A 20029-nucleotide genomic window follows, 5' to 3' on the forward strand; every position below is an offset into this window, starting at 1 on the left:
ATACATTGTATGTTTGTATGTGTGTTTCTAATTATTGCTCTTTATTCATATTTGTTCTCTTTTATTCTTTAAAGTTTAACAATTCATCCTTTATCTTAATATCTTTATATTTGTTTGGGGTTGGCTTTCTTCCCTTTTGTTGTGTATGTATCTATTTTGTGCGGGAAATTCAAATGCTCTGTGAATTGTGATTGGTTAACGGTTGCCCCTGAAAAGTATATAAAGAAGGCTGTTGCCTGTGTTCCTTTGCTGAAGTCTCGCCCTGAATTAAAGAGCTGTTGTCACTTGCTTGCTTGTGCCTCTCGTTATTCCCATGCTACAACATTGGCGACAAAGGTGGGATTGAGGCCACAAGAAGCAAATCAAAAAGAGCTCTGAGTTTCAGCCAGGGTGACGAGCGAACACGGAGACACGGCAATGTCTGCCTACGTTCTGCCAAAACCCTTCGATCCGACCCAAGAGAAGTGGGGATCGTATCTGACCAGGTTCGAATGTTCCCTGGAAGCAAGCGAGATGCAAGGGCTCTCCGCGAACCAAAAAAGAGCCCTATTCTTAAGCCACTGTGGGCCTGACATATTCGAGATGGCCGAGTCCCTCTGCGAGCCAACCCCAGTACAGACGGTCCCCTGGGACGTTCTTCAAGCAAACCTGAGAGCCCACTACGCTCCAGTTCCTTCAAAATTTGTACAGCGCTACGAGCTCTGGCAACGTGTACAAAGAGAAGGAGAACTGGTCAGCACATATGTGGCCGCCCTTCGAAAAGCCACAACACATTGCGACTATCGAGATCTGGATGATGTGCTACTCGAGCAATTGATTTGTGGCGTTAGAGACACTCGCTTACAGAGGCGCCTTTTGGCGAAGCCAGATCTAATGTTAGCCGGCGCGCTCGATGAAGCCAGAGCACACAAAGCATCCACAAAGGCTTCTGAAGTGCTACAACGGCCACTGCCAAGCAAAGACGGCCCTAAAACAGCCCCCGTTCACAGAGAGGAGGCGCAAACCAGCATGGAGGAAGAGTCAGACAAAGACGTCTTCCACACGGAAAAGAAAAAAGCGAACAAAGCCGCCGCCATGAGAACTGTCCTAGCTGTGGCGGGGATCACGAGAGACAATCCTGCAAATACAGAGATGCCATTTGCAGGCGTTGTGAGAAGAAGGGCCACCTAGCAAGAGTCTGTAGAGCTCAATTTCTGTGTAGTCGCAAGCCACGTGACTACCGTGACCAACCAGAACTGGCACGTTCAAAACAGCCAACCAGGGATGACGGCGCAAGAAAACGGCGTGAGATTCAAAAGCGGGAGACTTACAGCACGAGAATCGGCCAAGCCAGCACGACTGATGAAGAGAAAGTCTATACGAAAGTAGAAATCGAAGGGAGACCATGCGAAATGGAAATCAACACCGGGTCTACCCTGTCCATCATGTCCTGGACTACACTCAAGGCGCTCCTGCCAAAGATCCAGAAAACCCAGCTGTCACGACAAAGAGTTCGCCTCCTCGACTACCAAGGAAACCGAGTTCCTGTGGAAGGCGTGGGCACGTTCCGGGTCACCTATGGCGAGTTCCAGAAAGAGCTTCCCCTGACCATCGTCAGCAAGCCGCTACCAAGTCTCCTGGGCATGGCGTGGTTCCGAGCCCTCGGCATGGGCTTCATGGGCGTCCACAGCATCGGCGGGCCATCACTCAAAGAAAACCTCCTTCACGAATTTCGGGACGTTTTTGAGGAGACACTAGGCAAGTACGTGGGGACCCCTATTTCCTTTAATTTAGACCCCAACGTGGCCCAAATCAGACTAAAAGCAAGACGGGTTTCATTTGCTTTAAAGCCCAAAATTGACGCTGAGCTCGACAAGCTAATCAGACAGGGGGTGTTAGTTCCCGTAGATCACGCTAAGTGGGAAACTCCAATAGTCACGCCAGTAAAATCAGACGGATCAATTAGAATTTGCTCTGACTATAAATGTACAATCAACAAGGCGTTGCAACAGAGCGCCTATCCCGTTCCGATCGTCCACCATCTACTACATTCCCTGGGCCCTGGCAAGCTATTCGCCAAATTAGACCTTGCGCAGACGTACCAGCAGCTGTCAGTAGATGACGCTATGGCAGAATCACAGACCATAGTAACTCACAGAGGTGCGTTTAAATGCACTAGACTACAGTTTGGGGTTAGCATTGCCCCAGGGCTCTTCCAGAGTACCATGGAGCGCCTTCTACAAGGCCTCCCAGGAGTCGTCCCCTATTTCGACGACGTCCTCATTAGTGGCCAGAACGAGGCACAGCTTGGGGATAGGGTTAGACAAGTCCTAACCAGGTTCAGAGAAGCGGGACTTAAACTTAAAAAGTCCAAATGCAAGATAGCGGTACCCTCCATAGAATTTTTGGGATTGACGGAACGGGTATTCACCCCATGGAAAGCAAAGTCAGGGCCATTCAGAATGCGCCCACTCCCAAACTGAAGTCCGAACTGCAGGCATTCTTGGGACTCCTCAATTTTTACACAATGTTTTTAAAGGACAAAGCCACCATTGCAGAGCCTCTGCATAGACTCTTAGGAAAAAAACGTTCCCTGGGTGTGGGGCAAACCAGAAGCGGCTGCATTTAGGGCAGTTAAAAGACTTTTGTCCGAGGACAGTTTCTTAATACAGTACAACTCTGAACTGCCGCTCGTACTCGTGTGCGACGCGTCCCTTTTTGGTGTGGGCGCTGTGTTGAGCCATAGACTACCGAATGGGCTAGAGGCGCCCATTGCATATTACTCTCGCACTTTGTCTAGTGCAGAAAGAAATTACAGCCAGCTGGACAGGGAGGCATTAGTGGCTGTAACTGGGGTCAAAAAATTTCACGAGTACTTGTTTGGCCAGACTTTTGAACTTATTACAGACCATCAGCCTCTTTTGGGACTTTTGGCTGGTGACAAACCGACCCCGGCTGCACTCTCCCCCTGGATGACTAGATGGTCCATTTTCCTGGCTGCATATTCATACAAACTGCTCCACTGACCGGGCCGAACCCTCAGCCAATGCCCCTTGCCTGAAATATTAGAAAACCCGACTCTGGAAGTGTCCCCGGGCCCCATTTCTTCTGGCGAAGTGGCGAAGGCTTCTGCCAAAGACTCTGTATTGCACACTGTAATGGGCTGGGTAATGCGGGGTTGGCCTACCAAGGTGGACGGTGGGGATTTTCAATTGTATTTTACTAAGAAAAATGAACTGTCAATGTTGGGGGGTTGCTTACTGTGGGGAGACAGGGTGGTCATTCCTTCTCGGTTAAAGCATAGAGTTTTGGAAATGCTGCATGAAGGCCACCCTGGTATTATTCGAATGAAAAGCCTAGCTTGAAGCTATGTGTGGTGGCCACATCTCGACCAAGATGTCACTGAGTGGGTGGGGAAGTGCAGGCCCTGCCAGGAGTCCCGCCCGGATCCCCTATAGCTCCCGTTAGGGAATGGGAAAAACCAAACGGACCATGGGGGAGGATCCATATTGATTTCGCAGGCCCGTTCCATGGCCAGAATTTCCTCATAATAGTAGATGCCTTTTCTAAGTGGCTAGAGATCACTTTGATGCCCTCGACAACTTCTGAGGCCGTAATTAAAGTCCTCAGGAAACTTTTTGCAACTCATGGATTACCAGAAACTTGGTTTCGGATAATGGGCCCCAATTCACAGCAACCCAATTCAAGGGATATCTGGCCGAATTAGGCATACAACACACATTATCTGCTCCTTTTCATCCGGCTTCGAATGGCCTTGTAGAGAGATTTGTACGAACGGCCAAGGAAGCTCTGTCCCGGCTTGATGCAGGAGATTGGCAAGCTAGGATAGATCAATTCTTAGCAATACAACATGCAACCCCGTTCTCTTCCACGGGGCGCAGCCCAGCCGAGCTATTAATGGGCCGAAAGCTCAGGTGCATTCTTGATCGTTTACACCCCAATTACTCCTCAGATAATTACAAGGGGGAAGGGGGAGGATTAAGACAATTTCAAATCGGAACCCCGGTATTCGCCAGAAACTATGCCAATTTCCTGAGGGAATTATCGTAGGAATCACCGGTCCAAAATCATACACGGTAGATGTAGGGCATGGTAAAATTTGGAGAAGACACATAGACCAATTGCGTAAACGTTTGCATTACGAAAACCCCAACACGGTAAATCCTAACTTCCAAAGTTTCCCTGAAAGAGCTATCTCAAGCCCGAGTAAGCCGGAATACTTATCAGGCAAGCCAGAGTTCCAGCACCGCCCCAGCGAGCCGACACTCCCAGCCGGGGATAACCCCACCTCTGGAGAAATCCAGGAGGTTCCATTGGCGGAGCCAGGAGAGACGGGAGGTCCCTCTGACTGGCTCGACGCCTCTCCAGCAACTGAACTGCGCAGGTCAACCAGAGTAAAGACACGCCCTGGTCACCTGCGTGATTTTGTATGTAAATATGTAAATAGATAGGATAAGTGCCTTCTGGGAGTGGAGGGGTGTTTTGTATGTATCTATTTTGTGTGGGAAATTCAAATGCTCTGTGAATTGTGATTGGTTAACGGTTGCCCCTGAAAAGTATATAAAGAGGGCTGTTGCCTGTATTCCTTTGCTGAAGTCTCACGCTGAAGTAAAAAGCTGTTGTCACTAGCCTGCTTGTGCCTCTCGTTATTCCCGCGCTACAACACCTTTCATCTTTTTTATTGTACAGCAATTTTTCTCCTCAAACCTACCACCTCTCTCTTTTCTTTCCTTCTTACTTTCTCTTCCCCCACTCTTCTTCTCCTCCCTACTTCCTCTTCCTTTCTCCTTCTCCTCCTCTCTTCCTCCCTCTCTTACCCTCCCTCCTACTCTAATTTCCCTTCCCTTCCTTCCTCCCTTCTCTTCCTTCCCTCTCTCTCCTTCCTTCTTCCATCTCTCTTCTCCTTCCTTCATCCCTCTCTATTGCTGTATTCTTTTGTGCATATGCATTACTCAGAGGGCTGAAAAAGTTATTTTTGACTGGTCTTCGCACTTTTGACCAGTCCTCGAACTTACGACTGTCCTTACATGTTATGTTTTTTGCCCTATCTTGTCACCATGGTGAAGAGAAGCAGTTGTGAAATGAATGACATGGTTGTTAAGAATGCTGCACGGGCATAAATGTGAGGATGGTCATAGGTGTGAGGACCAGTCAAAAGTGCGAGGACCTGTCAGAAATGACTTTTTTCAGCGTAGTAGACTTTTTTCTGAGTAGTCCCTATACACATAGCCATGGCCACCCGGTCACATGACCAGATAGCCACGCCCACCCAGTCACATGACCCCCCCAAGCCACGCCCACAAAATAAGCCACGCCCACAGAACCAATAGTAAAAATATTTAGAACCCACCCCTGCTCCAGTCCCCTAATCCTCTTGGTTGCTCTTCTCTGCACTTTTTCTAGAGTCTCAACATCTTTTTTATAGTGTGGTGACCAAAACTGGATGCAGAATTCTAGGTGTGGTCTTACTAAGGCTTTATAGGGTGGTATTAGTACCTCTCTTGATATTGATTGTATCCCTCTGTTAATGCAATTTAGGATTCCATTGGCTTTTTTGGCTGCCGCTGCACACTCTTGACTCATATTTAATTGGTTGTCCACTAAGACTCCAGGATCCCTCTCACAGTTAATGCTATTATGCCTGGTTTCCTGCTTGAACAGGGGGTTGGACTAGAAGACCTCCAAGGTCCCTTCCAACCCTTTTATTTTGTTATAGGTTCTGTTATATACACACGTTTAGCCTGCCAAATTCCTATTGGAATACACTGATTTATACAGATAATGTGATATTCTCATACTTACACATTGGATTGTATAGACTTGGATTGTTTTGTCTTAATAATTATCTGATAATTTATGAAGCAAGTTCAGGAGTGAAAGTGGTGCTTAAATGAAAACTTCACAGCTCTCCAGCTTCCTCAGCCCCAATGATTAAAGTATACGAGGCCCAGTTTTCCCCCATGTTCTTACATCAATCTGATGTTTGGGGCTTCAGAGAGAAACCACCAGCAGAACCAACCCCATCTCAGCCTCTGAGGAGGATCTTGGGGTGGGTAAAAGGACTCCAGCTGCTGCCCTCAGAGCTGATTTGGGAATTTACACAATTTCTCCTTTGTCTAAATTCAGAAAATATGAGCATTGGCACAAAATTTAATCTATGGGAACTGAGAGTCTCTGAAAATTGTAGCTGTTGGAACAGAGAAAAGTTCAATTAAAGACCAAACTTGGATTATGCAACTGACAAATCTTATTAGTCTTTGAGGTCTGCCTGTTTCTTGTATAACTGGAGAAAGAAGTTAAAAAATTTCCTCCAGAAAGAATCTGAGATAGAGAAGCAAAAAAAGATGCAGCAATCTTCGAAATTTATAATAAGCCCTTTATTGGAATAGAATACTCCAGTTGGCATTTGCACGTGTTAATCTAATTGTGATTAATTGTAGGGGTGATACAGTAATATGATTTACATTTTTATTGTTTTTTAATTTGCTTATTATTTTCCATTATTATGATACAATCTTGCTAATATTCTGTCTTTAATATTTTAAACAATGTCTGATTAACAAACTATTCTAATACATTCATGAGAATCAGGTTGGATTTATTAAAATCTAATATTTTGGACTTGATCTGATCCCAAATGTAACACAGCATTCTTCATTGCTTTTTCAGATCAGTCATGAGATTGTTTCAGAGGCTCTGAGTGATAAAAGTCAATTCCCCTTTTTTCACCAGGTGGAGCCCAAAGAAGGATTCAACTACCCAGCAATTGTCCTCCTGCTCCTCCATTTCAGATGGACCCTGATTGGTCTCTTTGCTTCAGTCACAGAAAATGGAGAGAATTTCATGAGGATTTTTCCTCCTGTGCTTGTCAGGAGTGGAATTTGTGTTGTTATATCACAACTGTTCTCAACAAATGGATACACAACAGCCCTCAGGGATTCCCTCTCTGAGTGGAGACAAGTCAACGTCTTTGTTCATTTCATGGAACTTGATTCCATTTGGGGCAGAATTCTTCCTTTCCATTTGACATTTATGCGTCTGCCAGGACCCATTGAAGGGAAAGTCTGGATCCTCACAAATTTTGCAGGGTATCAAATGAACAAGCGTAGACTTCTCAAATACATCCATAGTATTTGGAACTTTGGTTATCTGTTAAAAAAAAGGCCAAGGGATTCTGCCTATAAACCCAATTTCTTTGTGGAAGAAAAGTTTCAAGATCCTTATTTCCGCTGTTCTCTTTCAAAGAACGTTTTTTCTGTCAAAGGCCGCAGAAGATGCACCCAGAAAGCCCCACTGGGGACCCAGAAGAAAAGGGACAGGATCTGGGTCCCAAATGACTATCAGTATTACAGTCTCATAAAGACTCTGGCCCAGGCCTTGAATGCCGCTTATTCCTCCAGATTGAGGAGAAGGAAGGAGGGAGAAAAGAGTTTGGGGTCTCCAAGGCTGCAGCCGTGGCAGGTATGGGGGTCCCAATATGGATCCATTAATCTGAGATCCTTTGGAGGAGGAATCGAGAGAAGGAGGGGAACCATCTCAACAGATCTGTCCAATTCAATTACTCAGGAAATAATGGTTCCAAAGAGTAGATACCATGGCATTTTGTTTTTGTTTTTTGTTTTAAAATTAATTTTTATTCAACATTTATATCTTTAACATCCTTGTTACATTTTTACAGCTTTCCGATACCGGCATCTGTAATAATATCTATAGATATTCTTGGTAATTATCTTTGTTTTGTTTTTATTTATTTTCAGGCCTGCTACTATTCCCAATTTCTCTATTTCTAGTAGGAGTTTCTCTCCCGTTTCCAAAGGGTCTTCTAATATAAATGCCATGTCATCTGCAAAGGCCCGTGTTTTGTATTCTCCTCTTTTAATTTTTAACCCTTTTATTTCCTTACTTCCCCTTACCTGTGCCAATAATATTTCCAATGAAAGGATGGATAAGAGGGGGGACAATGGACAGCCTTGTCTAAGCTCTTTGTTTATATCGACTTTTTCTGTAAGATCTCCACTGACCATAATTTTTCTGTTTGCTTAGAATAAATTGTCTTCATCATTTCTATAAATTTTTCACCAAATTTCATCCCAATTAATGGCTTGCAAATACTTGACAATTAAAAACCGCCAATTCAAGTTGTCAAACGCCTTTTGTGCATCTATCATTATTACTGCCAATTGTTTTTCTGGATGAGCCTCATAGTATTCTAGAATATTCATGATAATCCGTGTATTGTTCTTAATTTGTCATTTGGGTAAAAACCCGTTTTGATCCCAATGAATTATTTTATTTAATATCTTTTTTAGTCTTTCTGCTATTGTTGCCAGGATTTTGTAGTCGGCATTTAACAGTGAGATTGGCCTATAGTTTTGAATGAATTGATTGTCTGTACTTTCCTTTGGAATTAATGCTATATATGCCTCCATCCATGAATTTGGCATTTCGGATTTCTCTAATACCTTGTTATATATATCCAACATAATTTCTTCCAAAACTTCCTGAAATTTTTTATATACTTCCGCCGGAATTCCATCTGTCCCTGGTGTTTTGTTATTTTTCTGTTTTTTAATTGCCTCTCTTAACTCTGTTAATGTAATTTCCCCATTCAACATTTCCCTATCTTCATCTGTTATACTTGGCAGGTTCCTCTCCTGTAGGTAATTTATAATATTTTCTTCTTTAATGTTTTCTTGACTATACAGTATTTGAAAATAATTTTGAATAATATTTTTTCCCCTCAATTCAATGGAGCAAATTTCCTTGCTCGTCTCGTAAATATTGTACCAATTTTTTAGCTTTTTCTTTTTTCAATTTGTGGCCGAGCCATCTCCCTGGTTTATTTGCTGATTCAAAATAGTTTTGTTTTGCCAATTTTCTATTCCTTATCATTTCTTCCTGTTCTAGTATATTAATTTTATGTTTCATTAACTCCATTTCCTTTCTGATTTCCCTGTTTTGGGGATCTTTCTGAAGTGATAATTCTAATTTTTTCAGCTTCTCCAATGTTGACATTCACTGTTCCTTCTTCTCTTTGTTTCTCCTCACCATATACGCAACAGTTATCCCCCTTATTCATCACCTTCAGGTTTCATAGGAAAGATTAAAAAGGGTTAAAAACTATTTCAGTATCATTTTGAAGACAGTTTTTATCCACTTATTATCCAGGCCTCAGGTTTCTAATCACATCACACACTTGTTTGTGAGTCCTTTACTGAAATCCATTGATACCACCAGAGTTCCCATAATCTATTTAGGAAGTGTGATGATGTGTGAGAATGACTTTTTGGATGAGGGGAAGAGAGGCTGCCTAGGGAAGGATCAGAGAAGAGGGGAGAATCCTGCAGCTGCATAATGGGAGAGAAAGAAACTCAGAAAGGATCCTGGCTAACTTTTCAGGCTGAGAAAAGAGTTGGTGGGAGATTTGTTCTTTGAGATCTGCAACATTTTATTAATGTTGCATTACAATTAATTAGAATTAGCACATCTGGATTTGTTTTCCATCAGGATGACCAGGTAGAAGATTAGCCTTACAACTTTCTTCTGGATAATCCCATGCTTTCTGGGAATCAACCTATTGTTTTCAAAGAGTTTGTGAATAATCTGTTTTTTCCTCTGTTCGTTTTATTTGTCATCTGCTCTAGAATGTTCCCTATAATTGACCAATTGTGTCAATTATCTCTATATTTTGTCAGTATATGATTGATAAATCTTTCTCAAACTTTTTCATTCAATTATGAAGATGATGGCAGTATTTGTATCCTAATTAAGCATATTTGGAGATGAGACAATTGTAGAACAAAGTTTCAATGTGGGATAAGAAGCAAAGTTCCCTGTTTTTCAAATTCCTTGGTGTTCCCATTCTAGTTTCATCCCTTTCTGGAGAAGAACGAATTTTGGAATATTTCTCAAAGAAAACTGTACTTGGACCAAAATGGAGAGATAACAGCAGATCTGAGCATTGACAGCTTCTTGGTTCTCCCCAAGAAGGATGTCACAGAAGAGATTCTGGCGTATTTTGAAAGACAGAGACTTACTATCAACCAAGAGGCTCTTTCACAGCTAAAGTTGCTCAATAAGGTGAGAGAAATGTTGGTGTCTTTTCTCTGTTTTCCAAAGGTCCCATTTCAAATGGGCAAAGTCTAGAGTCTCCAGGGTGGTTGGCCTCCCATGCCAGGTGGTGTCATCTCATGGAAGTTCTTCAAGAGACGGGACCTAAGTGGAGTGACTTTGCCATGTTTTATGGAAACCTTTCAAGATCTTACTGGTCAGAGGTTTCTTTCTTTCTTTCTTTCTTTTTTTATTGTAAAAGTTTTACAATTACATTTTCACCCCATTTTCACCCCCCTAACCCACCCCAAACTCCCCAACCCCCCCTCCCTAACCCCCCCTAACCCTCCCCTCCCCCCCGGACTTCCATAGAATATACCCCATCATTATCCCCTTTATATAAAAACCTTGAACCCCCCAACCCCCATATCATTTTTCATCTTCACATAGTTCAAATATTTCTATCTTAATATAATATAATACTATCAATGAAAAGCTATTTGATACTTCCTAGTTTGATATTTGTTCTGCACATAAGCTATCCACTTTTTCCATTCACATTCATAAGTCTCTTGTGAGCGATCTTTTAAGTATGCTGAAATCTTCGCCATCTCAGCGAAACTGGCCATCTTCAAAGTCCATTCTTCTACAGTGGGCAAAGCTTTATTTTTCCAATATTTGCCTATCAACAATCTCACTGCTGTAATCATATACAAAATCAACTTTGTTTCATCCACTGTAAAACCCTTAGCTATACCCAATAGAAACAATTGTGGAGAAAATTGAATTTTTTTCTTTAAAACATTCTGCATGACCCACCAGATTTTTATCCAAAAAGCCTTAACTTTCTTACAGGTCCACCAAATATGATAATATGTAGCATCTGTACAATCACACCTCCAACATTTTGGCTGAACATTAGGGTACATACACGACAATTTCTTAGGATCTAAATGCCATCTATAAAACATTTTGTAAAAGTTTTCCCTCAAATTCTGCGACTGTGTAAATTTAACATTCTGAACCCAAATTTTTTCCCATGTTTCCAACATCACTGGTTCTTCAAAATTTTGTGCCCACTTAATCATACAATCTTTAACTAATTCAGTTTCTGAATCCCTTTCTAACAAAACATTATAAAGCCTTTTAATATGCATTGGACCTTTCTCTTTTATATGTCTAACCAGTTCTTCCTCGTGCAACATAATACCAGTTTTTTGGTCCTCTTTCCATCTCAATTGTAATTGATTATATTGAAACCAAGTTAAGTTAATCCCTTCATCCAACAGTGTCTGTAATGTCTTCAACTGCCATCTGCCCGCATCTGTAAAAAGAACCTCTTTGTATAAAAACCCCCCGAGTGACATTATATTTGTATTCCACATAATATGACCAAGATCCAGCCATAGCGGTATTTTATAATCCCATTTGAATCGGTGCTTCTTCCAAACTCTCATCAAAGAATCTCTAAGTATATGGCTTTTGAATACTTTATCCACTTTGTTGTCATAAAATAAGTAAGTATGCCATCCAAATTCAAGATCAAAACTTTCTATATTCAGTATTCCAGTCTTTTTCCTTCCAAACCAATCGCTTGCTTGAGTCAAAGCTGCTGCTTCATAATATAACTGTAGGTTTGGAAGTTTAAGACCTCCCCTTTCTGGAACATCTTGCATAATTTTCAATTTCACTCTCGGTTTTTTCTCGTTCCAGACAAACTTATTCACTCCAGTTTGCCAGACTTTCAGTTGTTTATCACTTTTAAGCACCGGAATCATTTGAAACAAAAAAAGAAATCTTGGCAAAATGTTCATCTTAACTGCTGCTATTCTCCCAAGTAAAGACAGCTGCAGTTTTTTCCACGTCTCCATATCTTTCTGTACAACTCACCACAGTACTTCGTAGTTATTTTGAAACAATTTAATATTTGATTCTGCAACCTGAACTCCTAGATATTTAACCTTTGGTACGATCTCAAAACCTGCCTTGTTTTCAAGTTTATGTCGTCGATCTTGTGTCATATTTTTAACTATCATCTTAGTTTTTTTCTGATTCAATCTAAAACCTGATACTGTACCATAATCTTGTATAATGTCTTTCATCTGGATTATTGATTCCATCGGCTGTGTTAGGGTAACAACCAGATCATCTGCAAATGCCCTTATTCTGTAATCCTCTTGCCTTATCACTATACCTTTCAAGTTATTCGAATCCCGTATTGTATTCAACAAGACTTCTAGTGTTAAAATAAATAACAATGGGGATAACGGACAGCCTTGTCTGGTCCCTTTTTCAATATTAAACTCTGATGTCAAACTTCCATTAATAATAATCTGTGCCTTTTGCTCTTGGTAAATTGCTGAGACCGCCTGTATAAATTGGTCTCCAAATCCCATTTTTCTTAAAGTCTTTAGTAGAAAATTCCAGTCCACTCTATCAAAGGCCTTCTCCGCATCCAAAAAAACCAGCACTGCAGAGATCTGTTTATTCTTCTCAAGATATTCCAATAAATCTATAACTTGCCTTACATTGTCCTTCATGTATCTGCCCTCTATAAATCCCGCTTGGTCATCATGAATCACCTCTTGAATTACTGGCATCAATCTGTTGGCTAATACTTTTGCATAAATTTTATAATCATTATTTAAAAGAGATATTGGTCTGTAATTTTCCGGTTTTTTAGGACCTACTTGTTCTTTTGGTATCAAAGTAATATATGCTGATTTCCATGATGGGGGTATTTTACCCCCTTGTTGTATATTGCAAAATAAATCTCTAAGTTGTTCCGCTTGTAAAGTTTTATAATACACTGCAGTCAATCCATCTGTTCCAGGAGCTTTAGCTGTTTTCAATTGTTTAATTGCTGCGATTATTTCCTCGACTGTTATAGGGTAATTCATTCTTTCTTTTTGTTGGCTAGTAATTTTTGAGACTCTTTTCTCTTCTAAATATTTTTCTATAAGTCCATTCTGTATATCATCTTTAGCATATAATTTAGCATAGTAATCTACAAAGACTTCTTTAATCAGTTTTTGTTGAGAAATTTCTTTCCCTCCAATATCAATACTCTCAATAGTCCGTATACTCTGCTTCTTCCTTAAGGTGTAAGCCAACCATCTCCCCGGTTTGTTAGCATTACAAAACGTATTATGCTTCGCATATTGTAGATTTGTTGCAGCTTGCTCCGCCAAGAACATTTGAAATTGATCTTTCAAAAGTTTTATAGCACCACGTATTCTTTCATCTGTTGGGTTTTTAATGAGTAACTGTTCCTTATTCTTTATTTCTGCTTCCAATTCGAGTCTTTTCTTTTGTCGGTTCTGTTTATGTTTAGAGTTCATATAAATGAGTACCCCTCTCATATACGCTTTGCTCGCATCCCAAACAATTTCAATTGGGGTACCCTTATTCAAGTTCATTTCAAAAAATTCTTTCATCTGTTTTTTAAGTTCTGTTATATTTTTTTCATATCTGAACAAATTTTCATTTAATCTCCATGACCTTCTCTCAGTCTTTCCCATCTCAATTTCTATCCATACAGAACTATGATCAGTTAAAGTTCTTGGAAATATCTTTGTTCTTTTTGTTTTAACAAGTAAATCATCTGATAACAAGATAAAGTCAATCCTGGAAAAAGATCTATGTCTATCAGAGAAAAAAGTATAGTCCAGTTCTTTTGGGTTATGAATTCTCCAGATATCTTTTAATTCCAAATCTTCTTTCATATCAAAAAAGGTCTGTGGTAGTCTAATCCTTAATTTCGCCAAACTCTTCTTATCTAGTTTAGAATCAATTACTCCATTCCAATCTCCCATTATTAAAATAGATCTGTAATCCCATTGCAATATTTTATTATGTAGTCTTATAAAAATGATCCTGTTGTTGGTTCGGAGCATAAATTCCAATCAAAAGAATTTGGCCATTTGCTGTGTGCAATTTAATTGCGATAAACCTACCACCTTCATCTGCTTCTATAATTTTAGCGGACAATCTTTTATTTACATAAATAACCACACCATTCTTTTTTTCCGAGGTTGAAGCTATAAAATGTGTTCCTAATTTAGAGTTTATCAGGTATTTGTGATCTTGAGTTCGAATATGAGTTTCTTGTAGACAAATTATGTCATTATTAAATTGTCTCCGATATGTAAATAACTTCTTCCTTTTTTGTGGTGAATTTAATCCGTTAACATTCCAAGATAAGAGCCTAATTGTCATCTTGACCTTTCTGAAGCGATGAGCTGCCTTGCCTAGCTTCTTCTGAGGTCTTCGGCCTTGCTCCCCCCATGGCTTCACTTTGTGTGGTGCTTTTAGCTCCCCTTTTATATTGACTTTCTTGTTGTTGTTTTTCTTTTATTTGCTTGGAAATTGCACGAGTTATACGCTAGTCTTTAACTTCAGGCATCCGAGCTAGATCCAAAGCAGCATCTCTTGTTGACAGAATTGGGGAAGGTTCTAACAGGGATTCCTCCATAAGGCCTCCTCCTCCTACAGCACCCTGCATTTCCACTAATTCCATCTGCTTGGACTGTTGTTCCCTCTCATGCTGAGGTTGCTTTTCCTTATCACTTTTTATCTCCAACAATGTAGATGTACGTGGGGATGATGATCTTTCTTTAAGAATATTATAATAAAAATATTCCGCCTTCTGAAAAGTATTCAATCGGTGTCTCTCTCCATTATATTTCAAAATTATACCAGTTGGGGCATCCCACCGAAATGGTATTTCTTGCTTTTGCAATTCATTCACTAAAAACCTATACTCTTTTCGGTCTTTTAACATCTTAGGTGGTAATTCCTTGTAAACTCCAATTTGAGCTCCCTCCACTTGCACAGAGGAAAGAAAGGATCTTTGCAAAATATCATTTCTTATTCTTCTGTCAGTAAAGTAAAGTCTGCCACCGGCGAAGATGGTCGCTTTTGAAGGACCGCCAGCCCCGCCGCCTGTAGAGCCGCTCCGAGTGAGGGGAGCGGCTTGAAAACTCCAAAATCCTGAGGATTTGAGGAGAAGAGTGAAGCAAGAGGCAGGTCGAGCCCCCGTGAACCCCCAGAAGTCTGCTACTGGGGAGGAAACGGGCGCAGCTCCCTTTCAACTTGCGGAGACTCCGGACGGCGTGGGACGACTCTGCTTGTCAGAGCAAGCCAGCTGCAGCAAACATTTAAACTGATGGGAAAATAACTTTGCTACAAAACAACCTCAACCCCTAAACCAAGAAACTGCAAGTATTTCTCTTCTTTAGAACTTCTGATTTGGGAAAAAGCTAGAACGAGCGGAAACGGCTTGAAAAAATGGCGCCGTTCCAGCGTTAACGAGCTGAAAGGGAGAGTGATCTCGCAAAGCTATTTCAATAAGTTACATTGTAGCACTGCTTGTAGCAAGCGAACAGAGAAGAGTGGAAGAAAAATTCCTTTTAAAATAAACCTGAGCTTGCTTCAGCTTATTTAATTTTTAATTTGATTAAATCTGGGGGACTTTTTCAAAGGACTTTGTGGAGGTGCAAAGGAAAAAAAAAATTCCTTTTTTCAGAAAAGTTAATTTACGTGGCAGAATGGCTTCAAAGAAACAGGAAGGAAAGGTTGCAGGGGAGGGATCTCCCACTCACAAACCGGAACAGCAGCCCCCTCCCAGTCAGCAGAGTGAGGGAAAGGACTTTGATGTTCAAAGTTTAAAAGATTTTATTACCCAGGCTCTGGATGATAAATTTCAAAAATCACAACAGGAAATGAAGAAGGAAATTAATGAATTTAAAGAGGCAATGAAAGAGAATTATGATAAGGTGTCTGATAAATTGTCAAATGTGGTTTCTGATTTGGCAGAAACCATTACTAAAGTGGATTCCAAATTGGAAGAATTTAAATCAGAAGTTAATGTTAAAATGAAGGATACTGATTTTAAAATTGCTGATGTGGATAATAAAGTGCAGAGAGTTGAAAATGAAATTACAATGATAAAGTTTCGATCCATGGAATTCGCTATTAGGCTTCGAGGAATAAAAGAGAATGATAGGCAAGATTTGAGATAGATTTGTTCTGATGCCCTGGCTGTATTGCTAAAAATTGATCCAGCAGATGTGGTCTATAAAATAGACAAAATTTACAGAGTGAACTCATGGGTAGCTAGACAAAGAAAATTGCCCAGAGATGTGGTGATATACTTTACTGACAGAGGTTTCTTTCTTCATTGCAGTTTAATTTCATATTAAAAAACCTAATAGAATAAAATTTCCTATATCTTTTACTGTAAACTTCATTATCAGTTTTAATAAGAATATATCATCATATTTAAATCTTTTTTCAATTCCATCCCTCTAGACTACATTAAATAGAAAAGTACTTTATTGTAATTTTAAATTGCATACTCAAAAGAGAGGAACTACATCAAGAATCTGCCAGTTGTTATACCTCCTGCATCTGTTTCGAAGTAGTCAGAGGTTTCATATTTACCTCAATGAAGACCAGAGGCTACTTGTCTCCATCCATTTCTCCCTCCATTTTCCATGGACGGAGAGTCCTAACATATTTTCTTTGCCATTCCTTGTTTTTCTGCTCAGTCCCTGCCTCAGTCCAAGTGTGTGGAAAGTTGTCATCCTGGATTTGTCAAGAGGGCTCGAGAAGGAGAGCCAGTTTGCTGCTATGACTGCGTTCCTTGTCCGGAGGGGACCTTCTCCACTCAGGAAGGTGGGTCACACTGAGGAAAATGGGAGGCTTTGTGGAACTGGATCCATCCAGAACATTTTCATGAAAGTGCAAGTTAAAAGACAGATTGAAGCTCACCTGGGTTTTTTATTTTTAACCTGCACAATTTCTCATCTAAATGGAAGTAAACCAAAAAGGCTTGGAAGGAGGGGCTGGGAAGAGATGGGAGGACGGGGTGGCCAACTGGGAAATCTTTACTAACAGCAGAGAAAATATCTCTTATGCCTTTTAGTTTGGATATCACGGGTGGGTTCTGAATACCTTTACCACCGGTTCACAATGGGAGCGTGCGCACTTCTGCACATGTGCAGATCGCCTATGATGACGTCCGGGTCAGTGGGCAGATGAATATCTTCGAGACCGCCTGCTGCTACTGACGACCTCCCATCGACCCGTGCACTCCCACAGAGAGGGCCTCCTCAGGGTGCCATCAGCCAGATAGTGTAGGCTGGTGACCCCCAGTGGGAGGGCCTTCTCTGTGGGGGCACCTACCCTCTGGAATCAGCTCCCCCCAGAGATAAGGAGAATCCAGGACTTCAATGACTTCCGTCATGCCCTTAAAACCCATTTTTTCAAGCAAGCCGGGCTGGCTTAAGATGAAATTTTTAACTGTTTTTAAATGTTTTAAACGTTTTAATTGGTAATGAGTTTTAATTGGGCCAAATTTATATATCTTTTAATTGTTTTTTAATATTTGTCCTGCATGTTTTTTAATTTTGGCTGTACACCGCCCTGAGTCCTCAGGGAGAAGGGCGGTATAGAAATTCAATAATAAATAAATAAATAAATAAATAAATAAATAAATAAATAAATAAATAAATAAATAAATAAATAAAATTGTTTTAGGTCCACCTTCTTAAAGACCTTGCAATCAACTGTATATTGGATCCTCCCCTTGAGGATCACTGAGAAGGTGTCACTGGTCCGTAATCTGATGCTGTGGATAGTTATGGGGGGAACTCATTACACAAATTGTCTGCCATATAGATCAATCAATCAATCAGTCAATCAATCAATCAATCAATCAATCAGAATAGAGTAGAAGGAACTTTGGAGGTCTTCTAGTCCAGCCCCCTGTTCAAGCAGGAGACCCTATACCATTTCAGACAAGTGACTGTCCAGTCTCTTCTTAAAAACCTCCAATGTTGAAGCACCCACAACTTCTGGAGGCCAGCTGTTCCACTGGTTAATTGCTCTCACTGACAGGAAGTTTCTCCTTAATTCCAGGTTGCTTCCAGATGTTACAAGATACTGTAGATATCCTTCAAGTCCAGGATATTAACTGCCATGTGGCAGGACTCAGGATGTTTGCCTAAAAAGATTATATGATTTTTTTTTTAATTTGATTTATATGCCGCCTTTCTCCGGAGACTCAGGGCAGCTTACAATGCGTTAAGCAATATTATTTTTCATTATTTCATTATTTACCTCTAATAGTGTAGGTTCCTATGAAGATTCTACACATTACACTTGAAATAACACCCTAGAATTTCACTCAATTTAATATATCTGGCTACATTTTTTTAAAAAACCTTTCTTATACTCTGTCAGCCTCCGCCTTTACTGCTTTGGCTGCCATAGAAATGGGCGGGAGAGAATTAGAGAGCGTGGGGGGCGGGGGAAGCGTGCTGCAGGATTTTTGAAGAAACGAAATCTAATCTCCAAAGTGGCTATCGGGTCAACCGACATCGCGTTCCTGATTGATGACGATGCCAGACGTGCTTCCACCTGACCTCTGGGAGACCTTTGGATTGGGTGGTTGATGATGGACAGTGGGAGGGGATGCTTTCTATATGCAACGTTCGCGCCTATTGCTTCAGTTTCAGCTTTTCTTTGGTAGTGTTCACTTCATTTTCTAGTAAAAGTACATTACTCTATAAATAATGGAGTTTGGCTCATTCTTTCCTGGATTTTGAAGGAAGCACACCTGACATACTCTTTTTAATGAAATCTTTAATAAATACTTCTTGGAAAATCAGCTGTTATCCAAAGGTTTTTCTTGAAAGAGAAAAGAACAGAATATTCAAGATATATTGCTTTTTTGCTTTCTCAGATACAGAAAAATGCACCAAGTGTCCAGATGATAAATACCCAAATGAGGAAAGAGTTCACTGTATCCCCAAAGTTATAACCTTCCTGTCTTATGAAGAACATCTGGGCATCATTCTGGTCTCTTTTGCTCTACTCTTGTTCCTAAACTCAGGCTTTATTTTTATCATCTTCATGAAATACAGAGAAACTCCCCTTGTCAAAGCCAACAACCGGGACCTCTCCTACATCCTCCTGGTCTCCCTCCTGCTTTGCTTCTTGTCTCCTTCTCTCTTCATTGGTCAACCAAGGAAAGCCACCTGCCTTCTCCGACAAATGGTTTTCAGCATCATCTTCTCAGTTGCCGTTTCTTCTGTCTTGGCCAAAACCATCACAGTGGTGCTGGCCTTCCTGGCCACAAAACCAGGAAACCGAGTGAAGAGATGGTTGGGGAAGAGCTTGGCCAACTCCATCATCCTCTCTTGTTCCGCTATCCAAATTATCATCTGCTCCATCTGGCTGGGAGTTTCTGCCCCCTTCCCTGACTCTGACCTCCACTCCCAGCCTGGAGAGATCATCCTGCAATGCAACGAAGGGGCCGTTGTCATGTTCTACGTCACCCTCAGCTACATGGGCTTCCTGGCTGCCATCTGCTTCACGGTGGCTTTCCTGGCCAGGAACCTGCCTGGGGCCTTCAACGAAGCCAAGCTGATCACCTTCAGCATGCTGGTCTTCTGCAGTGTCTGGGTGACTTTTGTGCCCACCTACCTGAGCACCAAAGGGAAATCCATGGTGGCTGTGCAGGTCTTCTCCATCCTGGCCTCCAGTGCTGGTCTGCTGGGCTGCATCTTCATCCCCAAGTGCTACATTATTCTTGTGAGGCCAGACCTCAACACAAAGGAGCAGCTCACAGCCAGAACAAACGTAAAAACATGAGATATAACATCATTATGATATTGGAAGAATTGTTAAAATTTCTTTTATTTGAAAGGAGATATTCTTTCCATTTAGATAGTATGCAGGAGTCAAAGAAAATCATATTTATATGTTTCAAATTTGGAAATTATTGAATTCTTCACAAAGGAGCAGCTTACAGCCAGAAGAAACGTGTAAATGTGAGACAGGAATTTCAACTTTTAACATTTTCCACAGTTCAAACATAGAAAATGGTCCAAGCTCTTCTCCATGCATGAGGGGGCCAACTATTTTTCTTGAAAGAAATAAAGGGTGTGTGGAAGATTGTGAGGAGACAAAT

General features: G+C 41.0%; 1 protein-coding gene across 1 annotated transcript in view; it reads left to right on the forward strand.

Moving 5' to 3' along the window:
• LOC139326249 (vomeronasal type-2 receptor 26-like) overlaps positions 1-19710 on the forward strand; it is an 85218-nt gene extending 65508 nt beyond the window's left edge. The window contains exons 6-8 of the mRNA XM_070956404.1: positions 9868-10080; positions 16602-16728; positions 18800-19710. Coding sequence (XP_070812505.1) covers positions 9868-10080; positions 16602-16728; positions 18800-19710 — 1251 coding nt within the window. The remainder of the gene's footprint in view (positions 1-9867; positions 10081-16601; positions 16729-18799) is intronic.
• The last annotated feature ends 319 nt before the right edge of the window (positions 19711-20029 follow it).

The sequence above is a fragment of the Pituophis catenifer genome, unplaced genomic scaffold, assembly GCF_029215685.1.
Source record: "Pituophis catenifer annectens isolate HBS135680 unplaced genomic scaffold, rPitCat1.0.hap2 SCAF_20, whole genome shotgun sequence".
Taxonomy (NCBI): Eukaryota; Metazoa; Chordata; class Lepidosauria; order Squamata; family Colubridae; genus Pituophis; species Pituophis catenifer.